The 26,714-nt window shown below is 32.4% G+C and overlaps 1 protein-coding gene across 1 annotated transcript in view; it reads left to right on the forward strand.

Annotated features, from left to right (window-relative positions):
- LOC127734984 (copper homeostasis protein cutC homolog) overlaps positions 1-26,714 on the forward strand; it is a 55,935-nt gene that overhangs the window by 24,840 nt on the left and 4,381 nt on the right. The window contains exon 7 of the mRNA XM_052245040.1: positions 26,312-26,339. Within this exon, the coding sequence (XP_052101000.1) occupies positions 26,312-26,339 (28 nt within the window). The remainder of the gene's footprint in view (positions 1-26,311; positions 26,340-26,714) is intronic.

Here is a 26,714-nt window from a genome sequence, read left to right on the forward strand (position 1 = left end):
AACCAACAGGATGAGCAAAATTTTTTTTATTAAATCCTTTAAATACACTTAGGCCAAAAAAAAAAAATAGGTGTGTCTCCTGTCACCTGACCAACACTAATTTATAGGCTCTGAATTTTAGCAGTTTTTTGTCTCGCCTTGACGGAGTCAAAAAGCAAGACATAGGTATGCTGTTTCTGGCGTCGGCGTCAACAATGTATTAGTTTGTGATTAGGTCTAGTTTATGGTGAACTACAAGTGGTAGGTCAATGATATTTGGTATGCAGTTGTATTAGCATTGCTACATCTCATTTCCATGGAGATTATTTGGCCCTGCCCCTTTAGTCATGGTCTATTGACTTTGAAAATTTTGCTTAGTTTACATGTATTAGTTTGTGATTAGGTCAGTTCAAGGGGGACCATTAGTGGTAGGCCAATGTTAAGAGGTATTAAGTTGTATAAGCATTAGCACATCTCATTTTCATGGAGATTATTTGGCCCCTTCTCCTCAGTCATGGTCTATTGACTTTGAAACTTTTGCTTAGTTTACATGTATTAGTTTGTGATTAGATCAGTTTAAGATGAACTGCTAATGTTAAGTCAATGATATTTGGTATGCAAATTTATTTGCATGTGGAAGTATTGTTTTCATGGAGATTGTATAGCCCCACCCCCTCATCATGGTTCATTGACTTTGAAACTTCTACATAGTTTACAAGTTAATGTTTGTGTTTATGTTTGTTTATAGAGAACGACTTATAATAAGTCAATGGTATTTGGTATGCAGTTGTATTAGCATTGGCACATCTCATTTCCATGGAGATTGTTAAGCCATGTACCTTCAGTCATGGTTCATTGACTTTGAATATTTGCATAACTTACATGTGAAAGTATTGCTATTTTAATTTCAACATTTGCACAATCAAAATTACAAAAAGGCGAGACATATCTCTGTGACAACAGTTTATTCCAAAAAAAAAACAAAAATTCAGATTTGGTAATTTTCAGTGTGGTCTGGAAAAAAGACCTATCCAGAATCCCTGTGATCAGAAAATAACACTTCCTTTATCATGTCCTATGATAATTGGAGTGTTCAAAAGATCTTTAAAAAAAATTTGTAAACATTTGGTAGATCAATGTAAAAAAATAAAATTTTGTATTTCTCTTTCTAATGCTCAGAATTTTCAGTCAGATAAGTTTTGATTTTTTTTTACATCTTTCTAAAATAAGACATAATGTCATATTTTGAATCCTGTGCATATACCTGGCAATAGTATATAAATATCACATAGCTGAAAGGGTGATAGAGCAGATTGTTACCCTGAGAATACATTGTCAACCGCAGCAAAGCCAAGGTTGACAATGCTTTTTCTAGGGGTACCAATCTGCTCTATCACCCTCTCAGCATTGTGTTATTTAATTTATTATACTGAATGTCCTATCATTATTGTCTTTTACAGATGAATTTTATTTAAAAGTATTTTCTATGACGTCATGTACATAACAACGTTACAGGTATTAGAAAAATCAACAGAAGTGAAGCAAAATGGTTTTTTTTTTTTTTTATTTTGGCAGTCAAATAATAGAATCTGAGCCAAAACGTAGAACTTAAACATCGCCTTTAATAACTTGATGTAAATTCAATTCATTGTCCTTTAAATTATCGATTTTTTATTGGTCTGGACGAGAGGGTGACATTCAAAAAAATTGTCACCCGAACAGCCATGTGATAGAGTAAATTAACACCCTCCTATTAGCCAATCAAAATATTGCATTTTAACGTGAAGTATAATAATATATTTTATTATATACTTAGTAGTAAATACAGGTATCAGCCATCCATGATAATATCGATATCAGTCACAGTTGCAAAGGCTTAATCAAACCCCTAATCTGTATGAAGTCACGTAATCGATATCAGTCAGTTACAAAAAGCTTTATCAAACCTCTAATATGCATTATGTCATGTCTCGTGAAAAATATCTAAGGGATATTAGTTTTACTTGAGGTACATGTATATAATAAAGTGTATATGATATGGCCTTTTCAATATCACACACAGTATCAACCCTCAACCAATATAATCCCAAGAGCTCTGCTCGAGGGATTAAATTGGTTGATACAGGTGTGATATTGAAAAAGCAATATGAAATATTCTCTATAAATATTTATCATATATTTAGTAGTAAATACAGTAGTTTTGAATATTTGATAAACAGCCTGCTGTTAAATCCGTATTGCTCAACTTTGATGCACACCCTTTATCACACCCCTACTAAAATTTCTCATTCATGACAGTAGTGATTCTGACTAAATTTACATGAAGTCCATGTTTTAATTTATGCAAGCTTCTCAAGAAATATTTTTCCTCAATGGGTCCTAAATGAAACGGTCATTAGGGCGTGATGTCATTTATCCAATGACGTCATTGTTTGGCATGTGACGTCACAGATATTGAGCTTTCATATTTTCTGGCACACGAAATGCAACTATAAAAAAGAACTCAATGAAATACAATACAAAACACACAAAAATACAATAAACAAAATATTTTTATGAACAACACAACGCAAATTGTAAGGTTACCCAGGTGCTTCTGATGGATAATTAAGCAGTTCTTTTAAAGCTTTTAAAACATAACAAAAGTAAATCTGAAGGTAACCCAGGTGCTAGGGATCAGAAAGCAGTTCATATATACTCTCCTGTTTAAATATATGATAAAGCGTATAAAACATGGCAAAATCCGTATCACATGCCGTATCACCCTCCACCAATATATGGGTAGAAATTCCTTGGCATTAAAAAATGTCAAAGTTTATAAAAGGACAGTAACTAAAAAAAAGAAAACAAAAGAGAAACAGCTAGAGGTCAGAATACCGTAAGCAATGATGACTGTGCTTGAAAGTCACATGTCAAGCTCTCACTGCCGTGTCCTGAATTTAGATAAGAAACGTGAAAATTTGCATTCGCGAGTGAAATAAATATTTATGCATGAACGTGGTATTTTTGCGCAAGAAATAGTAAATAGAAAGCATATGCACTGATACTCTGGATAAGAACATGCATTTGCGTCATCACATATATTAATCTAATAGTTGAATTTGGATGTCAAACTACCTACCTCAAGTGTTTTGACTCCAGATTCATTGATATTGTGAACGCAAACCGATAGTGTGATGGGGAACAGGGTGCTGTATAATGTGAATGAATCAAGACTTTTAGGATAGCTGGTCACCACAATGTATACAAATATTTAGATGCTATAAGGTTGAACTAATAAAAGAAAAAAAGAATTGAAATTTTATAAAAAACATACATTCCTGTTAGTGAACTTTTTTCCGAAAATGGCTTGAATATAATATCAATAAACACAAATGTCAAGTATTTACGAATGGACATTTATTTATCAAATGAATCTCTTTTTAAAGTCTAACATTCCACTATATGAATATATTACTATACAAAATATAAGTTGAGACTTATAAATCCCTTCTAAAACAGTATAAAATAATTGGCATTATGATAGTAATTAATTTTGTTATGATTATTGTAAAATGTTAATAACCTTTTTTGTGAGATGCAAGTATTTAAAATCCTTGTGAATTGAAACCATGCAAGTATTTTTTCATTCACGACCGTTTAAAATTCAGTTATTTAGCTAACTTTGGGTACGCACCCCTGCTCATTGGGGCTCATACGTTACATATAATTTTCATAAATGTAATGACTGATCAATCTGTGAGACATAATGCACGTATACATTACAATTTTAATTATATTCTATAATTATTAGGAATAAATTCAGTCTCAGTTTTACCTTAACAATGAATATTCTCTTAGTTTGGTAGTATCTATTAATGAAATTAGGTATTTTTTAAAGAAAAATCCTTTTGTTTGATTATCTTTCTGCTTTCCAACCACTGTGTTTCCGACCTTAGATAAATATTTTAACAGAAATATCTTTTTCTTGATTTTCTTCATGCTTTCCGACATTTTCTCATGGCCTGATTGAAATACTAAATATCAAATGATAAACGTTCAGAAATAATCAGTTTATTCTGGGTCATTGTTTATCAATAAAGTATTCCCAGGTTTATAAAATACTACACACACAACGCATAGAGGGATCGTCTCAAAGCATGAATTATATAATCGCGTTATCATTATACTTGATATTCAATAAATATTCATATAATTAAAAACATATTTGTTATGTAAAAAGGCAAATAGGTTCTAACATATAAATGATTTTAGAATGCAACCTAGTCTTTATTGTTTTACTTTCAAATCTACAAATGAACTTTTTCCCGGATTGTTGAAATATATAATGTCATGTGGTAGCCTATCCATAGAGGGACCGTATCAAAGACATAAATAACTACCTGTATAAATGATGGAAAATTTTCGACAAAAATGACAGTCAACCTCTCATCAAACTACTCAGACTATTATCTGTGCAATCACAATAATCTCTAACATGTAAGAGCTTCAAAATCTCTTTTTACAATAAAATCAAAATCCATTTATTTTTGTCTTAATTATCTTCTTTTTATGCCCCACCATTATGTTTTTCAGTCTGTGCGCTGTTCGTTTCGTCCGTCCGTCTGGTTTCAGGTTCAAGTTTTTGGTCAAGGTACTTTTTTAATGAAGTTGAAGTCCAATCAACTTGAAACTTAGTACACATGTTCCCTATGATATGATCTTTCTAATTTTAATGCCAAATTAGAGTTTTTAACCCAATTTCATGGTCCACTGAACATAGAAAATGATAGTGCGAGTGAGGTATCTGTGTACTTTGGACACTTTCTTGTTTATATATATATTTTGAATATTTAAAATCACAAAATGTAATCAGTGAAGCATCTGTATATAATTTTGATAAAGGGGCCAGTTGTTTGTTGATCATTGCACTGTTAGCAGTCAATTTTTATTTGTAGAAAAGTAATTCAGCCCACCCACCGTCCCCAGCTTCACCTAAAAAATTTATTTTTATTTATTTTTAAAAGGGGCTACTCATAAAAATATGTTGTTTTTGTTTTGTTTTTGTTTGTATTGCCAACTTAATTTCAGGGAAATATTTTCCCCCAATTCATTAATACATCTTATAAATAATTAAGGTTTTGTTTAATTTAAGGGTCATGATTAAGTAGTTACTTATATGTTATATAAGTTATGTTTATACATAGTTTGATTTACATTACACTCAGTAGTCATTATTTTAGGATTTTCCCAGGATTTTTTGTTTTCTTTACTATTGAGAAGAAACAGATTGATTATCATATCTTAATCCGCTACATGTGAGTTTATCAGGTGTTCTTAGAAGGGGTTTTAATTACATCAGTTCCATTACAAATATACATGTTTTGTTAATTAGTGACCACTTGTGGCATCTGGCTTTCCTTTATCCTTTGTTTGTTTGCACATAAACTTGGGTGTAGTTTAGCTCCTCCCATTTAGGAATATCCCATTAAGTAGTTGTATATTGAAAACCAGTACATGCTGCCTTTAGTGTCCAGTTTTTTCAATGCAGTTAAAAGAATAATCTTTGCTCAAAAAGTGGCTTAGCTAAAAACTTGCCCCCCACCAACCCCAACCTTACACCTTCAATATTGCCATGACAGGGGAATCAATCTCAGCACAGTTTATATAAGATTCTTATTGATTTTTCTGTATATGTATATGTTACAAAAGTGCTTAAAAATTTCATTCCAACACCAGTTCATATCAGTAGATCTCAGCAACCAGTAGTGCAAAAATTACTTTTAGGAGCTATGTTGGATTGGTGTGACGTCAAGCCAGGGGTCTATACTTTGCTACTTTTCAATACGCACATGTACATAGGCTGCTGGTTTAGGCATGGATCAGATAAATAACCTCAGCATCTGAAACAAGTCCATCATGTTTGGACATTTATGAAATTTTATCACTGGTTGTTTCAAAAATTTCACTTACCCCCCCAAGAATTTCTGGGGATAAACTGTCAAATTTCATACAGAATTCATTCCAACACCAATTCAACATCAACACTACTTAGCTTCCTCATAGCCACATACTAGGCTTCCTCATAGCATCATTATAGGCTTCCTCAGACATAGCCTCATAGGCTTTCTGATAGCCTCATAGGCTTCCTCATAGCCTCATATGCTTCCTGATAGCCTCACACATTTATTTGGAACCATAGATCCAATTGGATTGGTGTGATGTCAAGCCAGGGGTCTTTACTTTGCTACTTTTCAGTATGCACATAGGCTCTTGGCTTAGGCATGGAGCAAAAATTTTAATTTTAGCTGAGTAGATTCACAAAGGGCCAAAATTAAGTGATGAATATAAAATAATAAAAGTTATAGTTCATTTATGATTTATGTTTCATTCAAACCTGGATACAACTGGCACTGCTACGCAATACATGTATTACACAGAAGTTTATTTATAATGGGATAGAGCAGGATTTTGAATTATGTTGATTATATTGTTGATATGAGTACTAAATGCTTAATTTTACATATCATGAGTTCAAATGGAGAGTTCTGAAGCAAATCAGGATAATTAAAATGTTGCTTAAATTAATTGTCTTAAGAACTCATTATGTGTGACTTTGAGGATTTTATTCATTGGGCTCACATTTCGGCAAGTTAGACTTATACTCAAACAGGTTTTTAATGTCAGGTCAAAAGATTTTTGCAAGGAGGTAACTGTTTTTCTGGATGTTTACTCAGGCGTTATATGCTTTTCCTTATTACAAAACACACATCCACTGACCAAAGGAGAAATATGTACAGTATAAACAACAGACACTTAAATATTAAGTACAACATTACAACAAATTATGAATGGACCTTTAGTATATCTACAATCCAGAATCGGTACTCTATATAAGTCAAACATGGAACAAATTACAGTTAAAAATAATCTGGTCCATTTCTGAGGACTTTGTATAAATAAGTTATTTTTACCAGGAGCTGGGATCTACCACAGGAATTCTCATTAAAAACACCTGTCTGGGATCTACCACAGGTTCTTATACATGTATGTTTTTAATGCTCACCTGTCTGGTTTCTGTACCACAGGTTGTTGCATTTTTCACCTGTCTTGGTTCTACCACAGGTTTCAAGATTGTTTACCTGTCTGGGTTCTACCACAGGTTCTAATAAATTTCACCTGTCTGGGCTCTACCCCAGGTTCTTATGAACAAAAAAGCATTACCTGTTTGGGATCTACCACAGGTGCATAATTTAGGCAATTATTTTCCCAACTTCATTTCAATAACTACAAAGGGAAACAATTCAATCTAAAAATTATCAAAATCTCTGTCTCTCATGTTGGCACAGAATATTCAAATTCTATTTTATACCATATTATGCTGAACACTTACCTTGTTTTAGATGAATTTATCTACTCTGAAAGTATGCTTTATTTTACTATCCATACTGTTTTTAAGTCTTGACTTACAATTTAATGTCCTGTCATTTATAGAATTTGCCATTTGCAAATATCAATTTTCCTATTAAAAACATCTTAAAACAATTTAAACCTCTTTATACAAATCTGTTGGAGAGATGCAAGTCCTTGAACTATTGTAACCATTTATTTTTGCATTCAAATAAAATTCATGTGCTCTACAAATATACGCACCAAATGAAAACCACATTAAAACCTTCTTTCTCTTTCCCTTCCTCCAATATATAGTAGCACATTATTAGTCCCCTACCAACGAAGTCGAAGAGGTCTTTAGGTTTGCACCCATCTGTCTATCTGTCTGTCTATCTGTCAGTCCGGCAAATCAGTTTTCCAACTTTTTTTTCTTCGTGCTTGAAGATATTGATTTGATATTTGGTGTATTGTTTAATCATGACAAGTTACAGATTAAGTTTGAATTTTGTTCCAGTCTGACGATTTTGTGCAGAGTTATGGGCCTTGAACTTAGAAAATTCACTCAAATAATCAGTTTTCCGCACTTTTTTTTGTCGTGCTTGAAGATATTGATTTCATGATTGGTATATAGTTTTAGCATGACAAGTTACAGATCAAGTTCGAATTTTGTTCTGGTCTAATGATTTTGTGCAGAGTTATGGTCCTTGGACTTAGAAAATTCACTCAAATAATGAAGAAAATTCACTCAAATAATCAGTTTTCCTCACTTTTTTTCATCATGCTTGACAATATTGATTTGATAATTGGTATATAGTTTTATCATGACAAGTTACAGATCAAGTTCGAATTTTGTTCCGGTCTGATGATTTTGTGCAGGGTTATGGTCCTTGGAATTAGAAAATTTACTCAAATAATCAATTTTCTACATTTTTTTTCGTCATGGTTGAAGATAATTTGACTTGATATTTGGTATAAAGTTTACACCATGACAAGTTATAGATCAAGTTAGCGTTTTGTTCCAATACAATGAATTTTTAACAGGTAGGGGACTATGTATTGCCAGGCAATACTCACAGAATGCTTGTTTATTGCTGATTTCTTATTATAGTTGGGGTTTATAAAATTAATATCAATGAAAAAAGTGTGAATGTAACAATTAAAGTAATGATATAAACAGTACCAATTTTACTGCACCAGATGGGCATTAAAGGTGTACATTTATGTGACCCGCCATGACATTTCCAGACTTATTGTGAGAAAAACATAGCTATTAACGTTACATCAAATTATGTATGGGGTTTAATACAAATTTATTTCTATACTGAATGTAGAGTCTGGATGCTTTTTATTATCAAATATGAAATATATTTTTAAGGTTTTCACTATAACCTTAGAAATAATCATATTATTCGGCAACATGCAGTTTGGTACTTTTCACATGTTTTACTTCTCCTTTTATAAACTTGATATTTTAGCAAATAGATATAAGGAGATGTGGTATGAGTGCCAATTAGACAACTCTCGATCCAAGTCACAATTTGTAAAAGTAAACCATTATAGGTCAAAGTATGGCCTTCAACATGGAGCCTTGGCTCACACCAAACAGCAAGCTATAAAGGGCCCCAAAAATGACTAGTGTAAAACCATTCAAACAGGAAAACCAACGGTCTTATCTATATAAAAATGAGAAACGAGAAACACTTATGAACCACATCAACAAACCACAACCATTGAACATCAGGTTGCAAACAGATGCAGTGGGTTTAAACGTTTTAATAGGTGCCAACCTTCACCCTAACCTGAAACAATGGTGTAACATCACAACATAGAAAGACACACTATAAAATATCAATTGCAATGGCTTAACTCTATCAAAAGGTATATTAACAAAAACAAGTGAATATACACTGAAGGAATAAATTTGATCTAAGACACAATGTAAATACAAAGTAAATACAAAATTAATAAAACAAGGGGTTAGATGTAAAACAATATCAGAAAGACAACCATAACCTTAGACAAAATGCCGCCAAATAAAACAACGTACACAGGTAAATAAAAATAAATTTTGTTGTTAGGTATACATGGAGTACGGAAATATTTTTTACAAAATAGATTATTTTGTTGTTCATAGTACGAGAACAGAAGTGAAAATTTATCGTCATACTAAATACTTATCAAAGGTGGTAAATATTTAAAATAGTGAGACGAGATATAACACTAAATAAGTAAACATTAAATAACAAAAATACATTACAAATTGTATCAACAGGTTAAATAACACAATAGTATGATTTGTGAGTACTCGCAGTTACTGAAAGCTAGTTAAAAGCCAAAAACAGTTAATAATAAAAAATCATGCATCAGAGACTAAAATCAACTAAAACACATCCCAGGGATTTAATGTTTTAACTTCATGGACAGTCAAAGAAGACATGACTTGTGCAATGCCAAAATAACAGTATCAACGGGCAGTAGGATAGTTAGGAGTTAACCTTTTAATAAATATGCATAATGTTATATATAGATAGAGTAATCTATATATATAGAAAACGAACGTGGATGTTTATAACATTTTTCATAGTCCTTATTCTTTACATAAGCACATAGTACATAACCTTTTTGTATTACCATTTATTAAAGGTGGTACCAAATACCTCGACTTAAATTAATTTGGCTCGTTTAATTTTCATAAATTAAACCCTTTGACAAAAATAGAAAAATTTCAAAAAACTTATCGTTGGATATATAGCATATATTAAAAATTTCATTGGATATATAGCAGTTTGACAAACATATATTTTGATCATTGAGAAGCTTAATATTGCCTTAACAATAGAACGTGATTAAAACTATTATCTGATTTTTACAGAGTTATCTCCCTGTAGTATTATGTACCACCTCAATAATGAGGGGGCGGACAGGGTGAAGGGAGACAGGGAGAGAAGGGGTGGGAGAAAGGAGAGAGGGAGCGGGAGAAAGGAGAGAGGGGACGGTAGAAAGGAGAGAAGGGGCGGGAGAAAGGAGAGAAGGGGCAGGAGAAAGGAGAAAAGGGGTAGATAAGGGAGACAAAAATGTTTATAAAAAATATTAAAAGTGAGTCGGAAATTGATTATTTTATTAAATTAGATAATACAAAGCTTGAAGAAAGTGCTAATAAATGACATAGTAGGCTTAATGAAAACGACCTCATAAATACGCCAAGCGTCGTCACTTATTCAATCATTACGATCTCTTATGTGTACGGAGAAAGACTAAAAACTAACAGAATATCAATGATTGTATTCTGAATCCATGCATTTATAGAAACAAACATGTTACCATCCCTGTTTTTTAGATAAATTGCGTCAAAGTTGACCGATATGCAAAGAATTTGACAGAAAAGGGATGACGCTTCTGCATATCAAATAACGTTATTTTTACGGAGAGGTATGAAAATATGTAACAGGATCTGAATGGTGTTTGTTATTTTGTTTTCATTTCCCCTGTCCGGTTACTTACATTTCGTCCTAACCGGGTGCATAATTAGCTTATAAAGAAATTCAAATCTTCAACTTAACCCTACTAGCCAAATTAGACAAGGGTGATGCCACCGCAACTTCCATGTGTCAAATATTTCATGCATGTTTAGGACGATTCAATACAATTAGAAATAGTTGTGTTTAAAAGGCACATTTAATGCAACCATCAAAAAAGGTTAAACATTCTGTTAGTTGTAAAAATGATAGATACAAACAATATCTTGATGAAATACATATTCTTAATCAAGTATACTGTATGGTGTAAACGAGTGATTTATTTTTTAATGATCGAGTTTGCTCATTTTAACATTTTGATAATATATAAAGGCACCTTACAAATTGTATTCAAAATTTCACTTGAAAAGACAAAGTTCAACATTCTGTCATTCGTGAAAAATTATACAATATAAAATCCTGAGAATATATATGCACCCTCTATATAAGTAAAACACTCGGCGCAAATATAAAAGTTCAAGCTTGAAATTGTACATGTAGTCGTAGAAGGAGTAAGCAGGGCTATGTATTCTGCATGCATTTATATATTATCAAAATGCCAAATTAAGCAACCTGACTTTTAAAACAAAAAACAAACAAAAATCCTGACAATATGCGCACTTTTGGTAAAATACTAAGACCTGGTTCATAATTTAAAGTTGAATCTTAAAAACTTAGCAATAAGAAATAAACTGAATAAACCCTCAGTTATATATACCAAGTCAGGGACGGGCGGTCATACTGACACGGGTAAAACAGTATGCTTCCAGGACCAAAATATATATTATCCTTATTTCATAATGGTTTAAGTTTTCATCTGAAATACGAGTTGTTTAAAGACTAACAAATTTGTACCTTACGAGATTGACATATGTTTGTATTATAATTAATATGACTAATGTTGTGAACGTGTGATGTTATCAATAGATAGATTTTATACTTACTATAGTAAATATACTTATTAACTTTCAAATTCAAGGGACCAAATTATCTTTTCTAAATCTACAAATTAGCAGTATAAAAATTCTTGTCCATCCTGCATTTGTCCTGTGTTATCTAGATGTCTTTGGTTTTTGTGTGTCGTTAATTGGCCAGTTGCAGTCTTATTGAATCTCCCATATCTCCATTTACAACACTTTTATTTAACATAGATACTTGTATATGTACTTGTTATAAAATCTCTTTTAAAAGATCGTAAATACCCTCTGACTTTTTCCGACGCTCATGACACCTGTAAAACTCTGATGAATTGAGATGTATACAATTACTTTCTTAAAATCTTGAATAGCTATTTTTAATTGAACAAACGTTTAAATACAAGAAGATCAATGGGCTTTATTTTTTCATTAGTTTTATACGGTGAACATTTTCAGAAAAATAGGACATGACTTACTTCACAATTCATTCTGATTACTGTTTTGTCCAGATTGAGTTCCCTCCATACTTGATGATTTTTGTCCCCTGTATAACGCGTTGCGGGGGACATGGAAATACTTGGTGTCCTTGTGTCTGTCCGTCCAGTCTTGTTAGCGCTCTCACAGGTACAATTCTTGCCAGATTTTTATAAAACTTATACTATAGGTTAATATCAGCAATATCTCTGACAAGTTCTATAATGGTGGCCAATCAACTTTTTTGAAGGAGTTATGCCCCTTGGAAACATTAAATTTATGGAAAATGGCCTTGTTAGTGCTCTCACGGGTACAATTCTTGCCAGATTTTTATAAAACTTATACTATAGGTTAATATCAGCAATATCTCCGACAAGTTCTATAATGGTGGCTGATCGACTTTTTTTAAGGAGTTATGCCCCTTGGAAATATTAAATTTATGAAAAATGGCCACGTTAACACTCTCACAGGTAAAATTCTTGCCAGATTTTTATAAAACTTATACTATAGGTTAATATCAGCAATATCTCGGACAAGTACTATAATGGTGGACGATCGACTTTTTTAAAAAGAGTAAAGCCCCTTGGAAACATTAAATTTATTGAAAATGGCCTTGTTAGCATTCTCACGGGTACAATTCTGTCCAGATTTTTATAAAACTTATACTATAGGTTAATATCAGCAATATCTCGGACAATTGCTGAATTTTCCGTATCTGTTCTCTAACTTTAGTTTGCCTCAACCAAATGTTATGAAACTCATACACAATGCTTATTACCACAAAACACAGATCAAGTTAGAATTTTGGTGGTGTCACTTTAACCGTTCTAGAGTTATGCTCTTTACAAATGGAAAAGTTGCTGAATTTTTCGTTTCCATTCTCTAACTTTAGTTTGCCTCAACCAAATGTTATGAAACTTATACACAATGCTTATTACCACAAAATACAGAACAAGTTTGAATTTTGGTGGTGTCACTTTAACCGTTCTAGAGTTATGTCCCATTAAAAATGGAAAAATTCAGCGTTTCCTTTCTCTAAATTAGTTAGCCTCAACCAAACGTTATGAAACTTATACACAATGCGTATTACCACAAAATACAGATCAAGATTGAATTTTGATGGTGTCACTTTTACTGTTCTAGAGTTATGCCCCATTACAAATGGAAAAATTGCTGAATTATTCGTTTCTGTTCTCTAACTTAAGTTTGCCTCAACCAAATGTTATGAAACTTATACACAATGCTTATTACCACAAAATACAGAACAAGTTTGAATTTTGGTGGTGTCACTTTAACAGTTCTAGAGTTATGCCCCATTATAAATGGAAAAATTGCTGAATTTTTCTTTTCTGTTCTCTAACTTAGTTAGCCTCAACCAAATTTTATGAAACTTATACACAATACTTATAACCACAAAACTCAGATCAAGTACAAATTAGGGTAGCGTCACTTTTAGCATTCTTCAGTTATGTCCCTTTATAACTTTATATGATATGCAAGCGTGGGCATCATCTGTGTCCATGGTGTGTCCCATGGACACATTCCCCATTTATTTAAAAAGAGTTATGCCCCTTGGAAATATTAAATTTATGGAAAATGGCCTCGTTAGTGCTCTCACGGGTACAATTCTTGCCAGATTTTTATAAAACTTATACTATAGGTTAATTTCAGCAATATCTCAGACAAGTTTACAATGGTGGCTGATTGATTTTTTTTTAAGGAGTTATGCCCCTTGGAAATAGTAAATTTATGGAAAATGGCCTTGTTAGCGCTCTCACGGGTACAAGTCTTGCCAGATATTTATAAAACTTATGCTATAGGTTAATATCAGCAATATCTTGGACAAGTACTATAATGGTGGCCGATCAACTTTTTTTTAAGGAGTCAATTGCCCCTTGGAAATATTAAATTTATGGAAAATGGCCTTGTTAGCGCTCTGACGGGTACAAGTCTTGCCAGATTTTTATAAAACTTATACTATAGGTTAATATCAGCAATATCTCGGACAAGTTCTATAATGGTGGCCAATCAACTTTCTTTTAAGGAGTTATGCCCAAAATGTTTTGGTCCATTTCTTTTCAAGCATTATTATATTATGAAAGTCTTAATTGTATATGTACATTTTATTCTTTTGCTTATTTAAACCAGAGACAAACTTTACTCTCAATATATTTGCTGTATGTGTAACATATCAACAGACAAGAATAAGGGTACAGTTACCAGTATACACATTTCACATGTATAGCCTTGTTATTTTCAAAACTATTGTTTTCAAATAAAATAAAATGTCTATTTTCCTTTTCTTAATGCCTCGATTTACTCTTTTTAAAAAAAATATTTCATAAATAATTCTTGTTATAATTAGGGAAGAAATGTCATCAATCTCACAAACTGGTTTAAAGATTTACTGTTCAGTTTGACAATTTAACTGGCTCATTTATACAATATAACCAAGTTGTTAGATATACTATGTTTAGTGTCCAGTGGCAAATATTCCATGGATATTTATTACAGCAACTTGTCAATGAGATGTAAAAACAAAATCTGTTTGTGCTAGTCATATACGCTGAGTTGTATTTTTTATTTGCTAACTCACAAGTGTTTAATTGGTTAGGACAAAAACAATTATATAAAAACATGGATATTTAATGCACCGCATCCAAGAAATATACGGGTATTATCAACAAAATAGAAACAATAAATGCCCAAATAGGTTGTCCGATATGTGTGTAAAATTTTTTCTGCATATATAGCAGATTTGAAATATTTTTGATTTTTTAGCCATAAATTCAAAATGACTCGGCATTATTAAAAGCGAAATATTGTGTGGCCACCTGTCTATTGTTGATGACTGTATGGTTACTCTAAGGTGTCTGTGTTATTTTTGTTGTGGAGTTGATGCCTCACCCAGTGATATAATTCCAACACTTGTTTTTTATGCTGAAAAAAGTGTTTCCGGGTTTTTCTTTTGATTTTTTTCATAATCATATTGTCATGGTGTCAGTCTGTACTTGATGAATAAGCAATAAACCAATTTTAACCCAGGTACCTCCATAAGCCTGGAAATCTCATGGCTAGTCACATATTTTATCAAATATTTTGAAATACATGATCACAAAAGTGTTAAATAAAACCTTAAAGTACCTCAGATGAACTTTAAATGATACTGTGAATTTTAGAAAAGATTGGAAAAGGCCTTGCTGTGTAATAAATGAACAGGAAATTGGCTCTACCATTTTTTATACACCCGTCAAAGACAGGTTGCATTATGGTATACCAATGTCCATCCATCCAGCTGTCCATCAACACTTTTTTGACAACTCCAATTTGATATAACCAATTCTCGTGTAATTTTAACACAACATTAGCATTGACAGAAGAAAGCTCTCTTTGGACCTTGAAATTCTTGTATTTTGTAGTTCCAGTATTACAGGATTTGAACCGTTTGAATTAAGGCAATTTTTCACATATCACTCAATAGCTCGAGTATGCCTGGATTTATTTCCTCTAATCTTTACATTATTGTTGTGATTAATAAAAGGAAGCTCCCTTTCATTTTTTTTTAATTTTCTGTTTTTCCGCTCCAGAGTTATGGGACTGCTTGAATTAAGGCACTTTTTAACATGGTTTTTTTTTTTTTCAATTCCAGAGTTACAGGACTTAAATTTTCAGATTTAAGTAAATTTTTTATATGTTGCACTATAACTACAGATTATTTGGGTTGATTTAATGACAACTTTACATGATTATGATGATTATTGGAATTTGTGCATAGCAAACTGTTCAATTTAAACAAAATCAGATATGTCATTCCAGAGCTATGGAACTTTGACCATCAGATAAATAAAGGCATTTTTCAAATGTCTTGCACTAGATACATGGTCCGAGTACACAGTTATTTCATAGTGCATTTCTTTTAGACAATAAATGAAAATTAAAAAAATCCCAACTGCGCTTTCCCAATAATATTTTTACAGTGTGTTGTACTACTTCTGGGACAAATTATATCAAAATTAAGAAAACTTCATCGGCTCTAACTCAAAATATGGACAATTTCATGTTAAGGGGGTCTTGAAATCTTCTGACAGCTTCCGAAGTGCTAATTTTTAACCTTTTTCAGCTGGATCAAATCACTATTTTACTTTAAAATGCATAACCCAAATTATTTCATCCCCCTACTTGCTATGCGAGGCGTAAAACATGAAGAAATACATTTGGAAGAGGTATACAAAAAATTGGGAAGTAACACACTGTCCACACTAGGGACTTTATTCGTGGACAATGAAAATCAAAGGATGATAACTGTACTCGGACCACATGTATAATGTGCTTGGATCAAATTACTACAAACTTAAAACTGTTGTTGGGATTGGTGAATGTACTCCTTTGATTTTGAAAATGTCATAAAAGAGAGACGAAAGATACCAGAGGGACAGTCAAACTCACAGATCGAAAACAAACTGACAATGCCATGGCCAAAAATAAAAAGACAAACAGACAAATAATAGTACAGATGACACAACATAGAAAACTAAAGACTTAGCAACACGAACCCCAACAAAAACTGGGGGTCATAATTGACACAATACTTATATGCCCAAAGGTATCCTCATGCATGTTTTTATATGACTGCAAAATTTTTGTTATGTATGACATTGTCAACATCGTCGTCATCTGAAGACATTTGGTTTCCAGACAATAACTTGAGTATAAGTGCATGGATCTCTATGATATTATACCACAAGGTTCCATTGGTTCCATTGGTCTTAACTGCTTAGGAATTAAGGGCCCAAAAGGGGTAAAAAAACACGCATTTTCTTGTTTCAGGACAATAACTTGTGTATAAGTGTATGGATCACTATGAAATTGTACCACTTCAAAAGAAAGATTGGGATTGTTTTTGGGGGTTATGGCCCAAACTGTTAAGGAATTAGGGGCCAAAAACTAGGATTTTCTGGTTTCAGGACAATAACTTGAGTATAAGTTTATGGATCTCTATGAAATTGTACCTCAAGGTTCCATACCAAAATAGGAAGGTTGAGATTGATTTTGGGGTTATGGAAAAAGGTACCAAAATCAATACTTTTCTAATACTTTGTATAAATTGCTTATTTCTTGACCAATTTCAATGGGGTTTAATTCAAAGTCTTGAATTCTTGGGACTCTTGGATATTCTGAATCTATCCGTATATTTAGATTTTGGAATTTTTGCCATGTTTTTAAATTGGTCCACATTGAGATCCAAAGGGTCCAAAATTAAACTTTGTTTAATTTCATAAAAAATGAATAATTAGGGTTCTTTGATATGCCAAATCTAAACGTGTATTTAGATTTTTGAATTTGGCCCTTAGACCAGGTTTTCAAATTGGTCCACATTAAGGTCAAAAGGGTCCAAAATTAAACTTAGTTTGATTTAAACAAAAATTGAAATCAAGGGGTTCTTTGATATGCTGAATCTAAAAACATGTATTTAGATTTTTGATTTTGGGCCCAGTTTTCAAGTTGGTCCAAATCGGGGTTTAAAATTTGATTTTGATTGATTTCAACAAAAATTAAATATATGGGGTTCTTTGATATATTTTGGATATTGGACCATAATAGGTAAATGTCCAGTTTCAAATTTTAAGTTCTTAGTCCACATTCATTCTATGTCAGAAACCTATGCTATGTCAAATATTTAATCACAATCCAAATTCAGAGCTGTATTGCGCAACTAATTAATAGAAATTGTAAGTAGATTCAAGTTAAAGATAGATGTAGCATAAATTTAATTTTTAGTCCCCTACTGATGAAGTCTAAGGTGACTTTAGGTTTGCACTCTGTCTGTCTGTCTGTCTGTCAAATGATCAATTTACCACATTTTTTTTTCGTTATGCTTGAAGAGATTGACTTTGATATTTGTTATATAGTTTACACCATGACAAGTTATAGATCAAGTTAGCATTTTGTTCCAGTACAATGAATTTTTAACTGGTAGGGGACTATGTATTGCCAGGCAATACTCACAGAATGCTTGTTAGAAAAGATATGTATAAGCCAGTTCTTGTCTTTCCTGCTGCGTTAATCCGTTTCATCAAACAATACCTCTGTATCACCCGTTTCATCAGGTTTTGTTTTGGAAGAGGTTACCCAAAAACCAAACAACTGATACCGCTTACTAGTTATGATTTATTATTATATTCTTGATTTTTCTGGTATCTTGTGCGACGACCGGCCATGTGACTACACATGAAATCAGTTGTGAAGAATTTAAGGAAAGTTTCATTTCAGTAAAGTTACATAGTTTAAGATTATTTTTATACTAGAATTTTATATTTTTTGTTCAGAATAATTTTGTAATATTTTTTTTACCTGCAAAAATACGAAAATCCTTCAAGTGTAACTTACTACCGGGGGAAGGGCAAACCGGTAAATACAAGGTCACAGACCTCAGACCACCGCTAATTTGAACTCCTGATCTATGTCAGAAACCTATGTGGTGTCAAATATTTAATCTCAATCCAAATTCAGAGCTGTATCAAGCTTGAATGCAGTGTCCATAATTGCCCCAACTGTTCAGGGTTTGACCTCTGCGGTCGTAATCAAGCTGTACCCAGTGGAGCATTTTATTCTACATAGCCGTTTTATTTGCTTCTGATTCAATACTTTCTAAATATCCTATTTTGATATTTTTGCAACAATTTCAATATGCAAAATATGTATCATGCTTTTTTGGTTACTATTTTTTTTTTATTCAGATGAGTTCGAATATAACAGTTTATTTCATTTTAAAGAAAAACAAATTATTTCTTTAATTGTGACTTTCTCAGTAATCATCTAGTACAATCCAGGATACCCTTAGTTCAAATCTGGACATCCCAATTTCTACCAGTAGATATTGGAACTCCAGTTTTTACTAGGAGGATTCTGGATCCTACTGAATTCCAATTTATACTGTAACATCTGTATCTTCGTGTTGACACATATTTGTGTAATTGCATTCATTCGACAAATGAACAAGTAAAGGAACAATCATTTGATATTCTGGAAGAGCCATTAGAGGATTTTTAGGGCCACACATCATTGAGTCCTAGAGTTTTTACTTTGTCCTTCTGTCTGTCTATTTGCTTATTATATTTTGATGAAGTTCAGCTCATTAATTTTGGGGAAAAAACTTTGTTATTGTTAATAAATCAGAAATTTTGAGAAATGTCTTTTTATAAATACAAAAACTCCAAAAGAGTATGTAAGAGACCAATGAATTTCTGCTCAGTTGTTTTGCATATGTAGATGTGTATATGTTACAGTAAATGTGTATAATTAGGGATTATGTATAATCCCTGAAATTTTTAGGAATATATGTGATCACTGGCAACTTGAGTAGTTATATGAAATCACTAAAACCTTCAGAAATTATGCATATATCACTAGAAAAATGTCAGGGATTATACATTATAACTGGACTGATGAGACAATGTAACTTATTCTATAAAATCATATTTAAACATCTTTATAAACATAAATATTAAATATTGAAATGTTAAGCACAATACTCTTATACAAATCATTTATTTTCACAAACTACATTGTAAATTTGGATAGCATCTACTATTGCAGATTGACCAATTAAGCTTTTCCATACACTGCTTTTTATACGACCGCAAAAAAATTTTGCGGTCATATATTGGTATGACGTTGGCGTCGTTGTCCTAAGACACATTGGTTTTCGCACTCTAACTTTAGTTTAAGTAAATGGATCTCTATGAAATTTTCCATAAGGTTCAATACCACAAAAGGAAGGTTGGGATTGATTTTGGGGGTTATGGTACGAACCGTTAAGGAATTAGGGGTCAAAAAGGGGCCAAAAATAAGCATTTTTGTAACTTCCAGACATAACTTGTATGTTAGTATATGGATCTCTCTGACATTGTACCACAAGGTTCCATATCACAAAGGGAATGCTGGGATGGATTTTGGGGGTAATTGCCTTAAGATTTTAGGAATTAGGGGCCAAAAAAGGGGCAAAAAACAAGCATTTTTCTAGTTTCGTGACAATAACTTGTGTGTAAGTGTATGGATCGTTCTGAAATTGTACTACAAGGTTCCATATCACAAAGGAAAAGCTGGAATTGAGTTTGGGGGTAATTGCCCAAAACGTTTAGGAATAAGGGGCCAAAAATAAGCATTTTTGTAACTTCCAGACAATAACTTGTGTTCAAGTGTATGGATTTCTCTGAAATTGTACTGCAAGGTACCATACCACAAAGGGAAGGCTGGGATTGATTTTGGGGGTTATTGCCTCAAAATTTTAGGAATTAGGGGCCAAAAAGGGGCAAAAAACAAGCATTTTTCTAGTTTCAGGACAATAACTTGTGTGTAAGTGTATGGATCTTTATGAAATTGTACTACAAGGTTCCATATCACAAAGGGAAAGCTGGGTTTGAGTTTGGGGCTAATTGCCCTAAATGTTTAGGAATTGGGGCCAAAAAAGGGCCAAAAAACAAGCATTTTTCTAGTTTCCAGACAATAATTTGTGTTCAAGTGTATGGATCTCTCTGGTATTGTACTGCAAGGTACCATACCACAAAGGGAAGGCTGGGATTGAGTTTGGGGGTGAATAATTAGGGGGTTCAAAAAATAGGGGGGGGGGGGGGGTTTCCTTTTTTTCCTTTTTTTTTCTTTAAAATTTTCCATTTTAAATTTGTTATTTCTGATTTATATATAAAAGCAAATAATAATGATATGGTTTGAATAGGTAAATTAGATTTTTTTAAAGTTCTTAGACCACATTCATTCTGTGTCTGAAACTATGCTGTGTTAAATATTTAATCACAATCCAAATCAGTGCTGTATCAAGCTTGAATGTTGTGTCCATACTTGCCCCAACTGTTCAGGGTTCGACCTCTGCGGTTGTATCAAGCTGCGCCTAGCGGAGCATTTTATTGTGGTTTCTTTTGTGTTTTTTTGGAACACCATCCGCTTGTTGAAAAAAAAAAACATTGTCCTTCACAAATTGAATCTGATTTTATTGAATGTTGAAGAGAAAAAATAATCATTACAAGGTGCCAAAAAATTGAATCAGCCACCTCAAATTAATTTTTTTGGTTGGATCCGAGCAAAAATCTGTTTCATATCCATGCAATATCCTTTTCAGTCTGTTCATGAACAATAGCCTTTATATTTTTGGAATTTCCCTTGCTGCGATCAACATACAAAATCTGTATCAAAACATTACAGCCAATTATATTTGTCTCCTCTGAAATTGTGTTCAATCTGTCATGCATGCGTTCTGTTTGATTTTCTGTATGTTAAGTTGCATTTGTTTGCTAAGTTTTAATTACTTGTCCATAGGAACATAGAAAACATAAAATAAATATTCAATAATTAACATTCATTACCATTTATTTTACTGAAAAATGATTACATGCACTGTGCATTTACATTCAGAACATGAATGTGCATTTGACACTGTTTTGGGAAAACAATACAATCCATTGCATATATGTGTAGTTATCACTATCATTGAAAATGCTGGTATTTTAATTTCAATTTTAGGATTTAATGTTGTCCAACACAGCATATCACTGGAAAAACTGTTCACTTTTGATTTGATAAATGGACAGGGAATGAATGAAAACTGTCCACTAAAACCCTAAAAGGGTAAGAATACAGATGAACATCCTGAATTAATTGCTGGTGTCAAAATTTATTGAAATTGACAACCTATGAACATTTGCTTTGTATGTGCATCAGTCTCTTTGCCTTACATAAAAATGTGCAAGTGGGGCCCTTGCTGACATGTCATTTTTCTCGTTTTTTGGTGGAATTTTCATTTTCATCTGATGCTTTAAGATCAACATTGTTTCGAAAATTTATTTTCACTTTTGTACACATTTATTTCGTGAATTTTGTGGGGCAAAATTTTAATTTTTATCCTTGTCTTGGGCAATTTTAATTTTAAATTCTTACCAGGCCTGTTTATTCATTTCTAAAATCCTCCTGCCCACCACCTCAAAAAATCGGTTAACCCCTAACGGTTTGATGTTTAATTCAGCAGTGGTCCAACCATGCCCCAAATATTGAAGATTTGTAACTTGACTGTTATGAATCACAGTTAAGGCTACACTTCATAAAGACATAAAGACACATCTATTGATGTCAAATGTTATATTGTTTAAATTTATTTGCATCTGTTTTAGACTAAAGTTGATTAAGAGTTTGACATATTGTGTACATGTTCCAGACCATATGAGTAGTTGGACAATATAATAGAAAAACAAAGAAAAAGGGGTCTCCATCCATGACACAAAATCATTACATGCCTATATACTCATGTGGTCCGACCATACGGTTATAGTCCGGGTAAATTATACGATGAATAGTGATAAGGTACCCTTCAAGGTGTCGTTAATCAAGAGTTTCTAAAAATGAAATTTTGCTTGGCTTATTTTTATCATATGGTAATCATTGTAACATGATTTATGATATAAAGTAAATCTTATTCACTAGTTAAAATTACAGTAAAAGCATTTTCACGTGTAGATCATTATCTATTTTTCCATACAAAATGAAATATATCGAGTTTGGAAAATAACATCAAGAAATATCTTAATGAACCATTTAAAAATAGGTACTTGGGGCATTGTTTATAGTTTGTTTTTAGTAAAATAGATTCTTAAATATTTTAAATTATTTTTAGTTATTTTTAAAATGTGTTCTTTGCTCCTATTCGTATGATCTTACAATAACTGAAGTTTATCACAGCTATCCGTCAATTCTTATGTGGAAAATTGGAATAAAGGGCAGAATGTATAAACTAGGTATTGTTATTCTAAGGTCGTATGAATTAAGAGCAAGAACACATTACTTAAGTGAAAATAAGTAGAAATTAAAAAATAAATCTTTAAAAAAAACTTATCTAAACACTGGGTCAAAAAGGAAAAAAATTCTGGCCCCAAACTCTCGTGATAAACTGGGCTTTAAACATTGACACTAGTGAAATAACAGATATTCCAAGATGTTGACAATATATCAACAAGAGGCTGTCAGAGCGACAGCAAACCGGATTTTTTAACATTTATTTGTGTCCTGGCATTTTTCAATATCACAAGGACCATAACTCCTGACCTCAATATTGTCATCAGTAACAACATATTAAAATTTATAACTTTTGGTTGAATGGTTCATGACTTAAAGCATGGACACCACTGGAAACACCATTTTTCAATCTTTCAAGAACCATTACTCCTGAACGATGAAAATGAAAATCGTCAATATTGAACTTGACCTCCATTTTGTCATCAGTAACAACATATTAAAATTTGAAAAGCTTTGGTTGAACGGTTCATCAGTAAATGCACGGACACTGTTCAGCAGCCCCCCGCCCTGATGCCCACCCGCTGTACATCCCCAAATCAATAACCAATTTTCCTTCGGAAATCCGTTTAAAAATTAAGGTTTTAGTTATTAACTTGTGTCAATTTTGGTTCTGGAAAGGAACGAAGTAAGAATTTATATTAGAAATACCTATATGGTCTAAATGCTCATATGGTCTGGCTCGTTAATAAGAACACATGTATATACCCATATGGTTATGACCATATGTGTTGGTCCAAATACTCATATGGTCCAAACATAAACACCTATCAGTTTTGGAATACTGTATGTTAATATCTAGATCTCTTGGGTTTTTATGTCTTTGTGTTGTTATATGTGTTTTATTGCAATTGTGAAAGAATATAGGTAATGACGAAGTAAATTTTGTGTGCCAAAATATTTGCTTTTCTATACAATTAAATTTCATCTATTTTGTATACTGTAAACCAACATAATTTTTACTAATACTGTTTTCGTGTTTCGTGTTTCGTGTTAAGGCATTCTAGTTGATTTAAAGCAATAAGTTTTTCTGGATTTTCTTGAATTTTTTTAGAAGATCCAAGTGTTTGTAATGGCAACGATTCATTTTCTGGTAATTATTGATACTGTGTGAGCCATGCTGGATCTATGTATTCACTCCAGATTTTAAGATGGTGCAGAATTCTGAGTTGAAGAATAATCATGAATCTAATTATGTGTTTTATGACTTGCAGAAAGTGTATACACCATTTTAATCATCTACTGCCAAATAACATATTATTATACGACCGCAAAAATTAAAAGTTGTCTTCGTCGTCCAAAGACATTTGGTTTTCACACTATAACTTTAGTATAAGTACATAGAAATCTATGAAATTTAAACACAAGGTTTATGACCACAAAAGGAAGGTTGGGATTGATTTTGGGAGTTTTGGTCCCAACAGTTTAGGAATTAGGGGCCAAAAAGGGCCCAAATAAGCATTTTTCTTGGTTTTCGCACAATTACTTTAGTATAAGTAAATAGAAATCTATGAAATTTTAACACAAGGTTTATGACTACAAAAGGAAGGTTGGGATTGATTTTGGGAGTTTTGGTCCCAACAGTTTAGGAATTAGGGGCAAAAAAAGGACCCAAATAAGCATTTTTATTTTGTTTTTGCACAATAACTTTAGTATGAGTAAATAGAAATCTATGAAATTTTAACACAAGGTTTATGACCACAAAAGGAAGGTTGGGATTGATTTTGGGAGTTTTGGTCCCAATAGTTTAGGAATTAGGGGCCAAAAAAAGGGCCCAAATAAACATTTTTCTTGGTTTTTGCACAATAACTTTAGTATAAGTAAATAGAAATCTAAGAAATTTAAACACAAGGTTTATGACCACAAAAGGAAGGTTGGGATTGATTTTGGGAGTTTTGATCCCAACAGTTTAGGAATTAGGGGCCAAAAGGGTCCAAAATTAAACTTTGTTTGATTTCATCAAAAATTGAATTATTGGGGTTCTTTGATATGCCAAATCTAACCATGTATTTAGATTCTTAATTTTTGGTCCCGTTTTCAAATTGATCTACATTAAGGTCCAAAGGGTCCAAAATTAAACTTAGTTTGATTTTAACAAAAATTTAATTCTTGGGGTTCTTTGATATGCTGAATCTAAACATGTACTTAGATTTTTGATTATGGGCCCAGTTTTCAAGTTGGTCCAAATCGTGGTCCAAAATTAAACTTTGTTTGATTTCAACAAAAATTGAATATATGGGGTTCTTCTATATGCTGAATCTAACCATGTATTTAGATTTTTAATATTTGGGCCCGGTTATCAAATTGGTCCACATTGAGGTCTAAAGGGTCCAAAATTGAACATTATTTGATTTCATCAAAAATTGAATTCTTTGGGTTCTTTGATATGCTGAATCTAACCATGTATTTAGATTTTGGATATTGGACCATAATAGGTAAATGTCCAATTTAAAATTTTTAAGTTTTTAAGTTTAAGTTCTTAGACCACATTCATTCTGTGTCAGAAACCTATGTTGTGTCAACTATTTAATCACAATCCAAATTCAGAGCTGTATCAAGCTTGAATGTTGTGTCCATACTTGCCCCAACTGTTCAGGGTTCAACCTCTGCGGTCGTATAAAGCTGCGCCCTGCGGAGCATCTGGTTTGCCTTTAAATTTAGAAAATAGAGGGTGAACAGCTACTTAATTTTAGATATACACTTGCATATAGTTCAATTGTAAATCAATATGTATTGATATATTACTATTTATGAATTAAAAAAAAAAACGGTAGTACTGGTACATTTGTTTATCAAATTTAAGTAGTTTATCAGTATCTTATGCTAGTGAAAGCAATATAATAAATAATGAGGTCGACTCCAATCTTAATTGACTAGGATTGTCAGTTTTCTACCTAAGGTAGGTGGTTCTCTCCGTGCACTCCGGCTCCACCAATGAAAACTGACTGCCACAAAATAGCACAATAGTGCTGAAAGTGGCATTAACACCAACCAATCAATCAATCAACCATTCAATCTGGTACATCTCATTTCCATGGAGATTATATGGCACTGCCCCACTGTCATGGTCTATTGACTTTGAAACTTTTGCTTAGTTTACATGTATTAGTTTGTGATTAGGTTAGTTTAAAGGTTACTATAACCACTAGTGGTAGTCAATGACATTGTTTATGAAATTAAAAGTTCAATAATATTTTTCAGGCTAAAGGAAGAATTATAGTGATGCCAGGTATGGATTTTAAACTTAGAAATTATCTAAAAATTGTTTACATTCCTTAAGATGATGATGGTAATTTAAGCTCATTAGATTGGAACAAGATGTTATTATATAATCAACTTATAAGGAACTTTATTTAAAAATAAGGAGACTTTTATTTGATATGATTGCCAATGAGACAACTATCCACCAAAAATCAAATGAAGTGGATGTAAGCAATTATAGGCAACTGTATGTCCTTCAACAATTAATGTGAAAAAACTAACAGCCTAATTTATAACAAAACAATTTACGGAAAACAAATGTGACAGACATGAACCTTTTTTGACAACCACTGAGCTTCTGGTTCCTAACTTGAGACCTAATAAAGAATGTGATGGGGGTTAA

Source organism: Mytilus californianus, unplaced genomic scaffold (assembly GCF_021869535.1).
Source record: "Mytilus californianus isolate M0D057914Y unplaced genomic scaffold, xbMytCali1.0.p SCAF_3, whole genome shotgun sequence".
In the NCBI taxonomy this organism is placed as follows: Eukaryota; Metazoa; Mollusca; class Bivalvia; order Mytilida; family Mytilidae; genus Mytilus; species Mytilus californianus.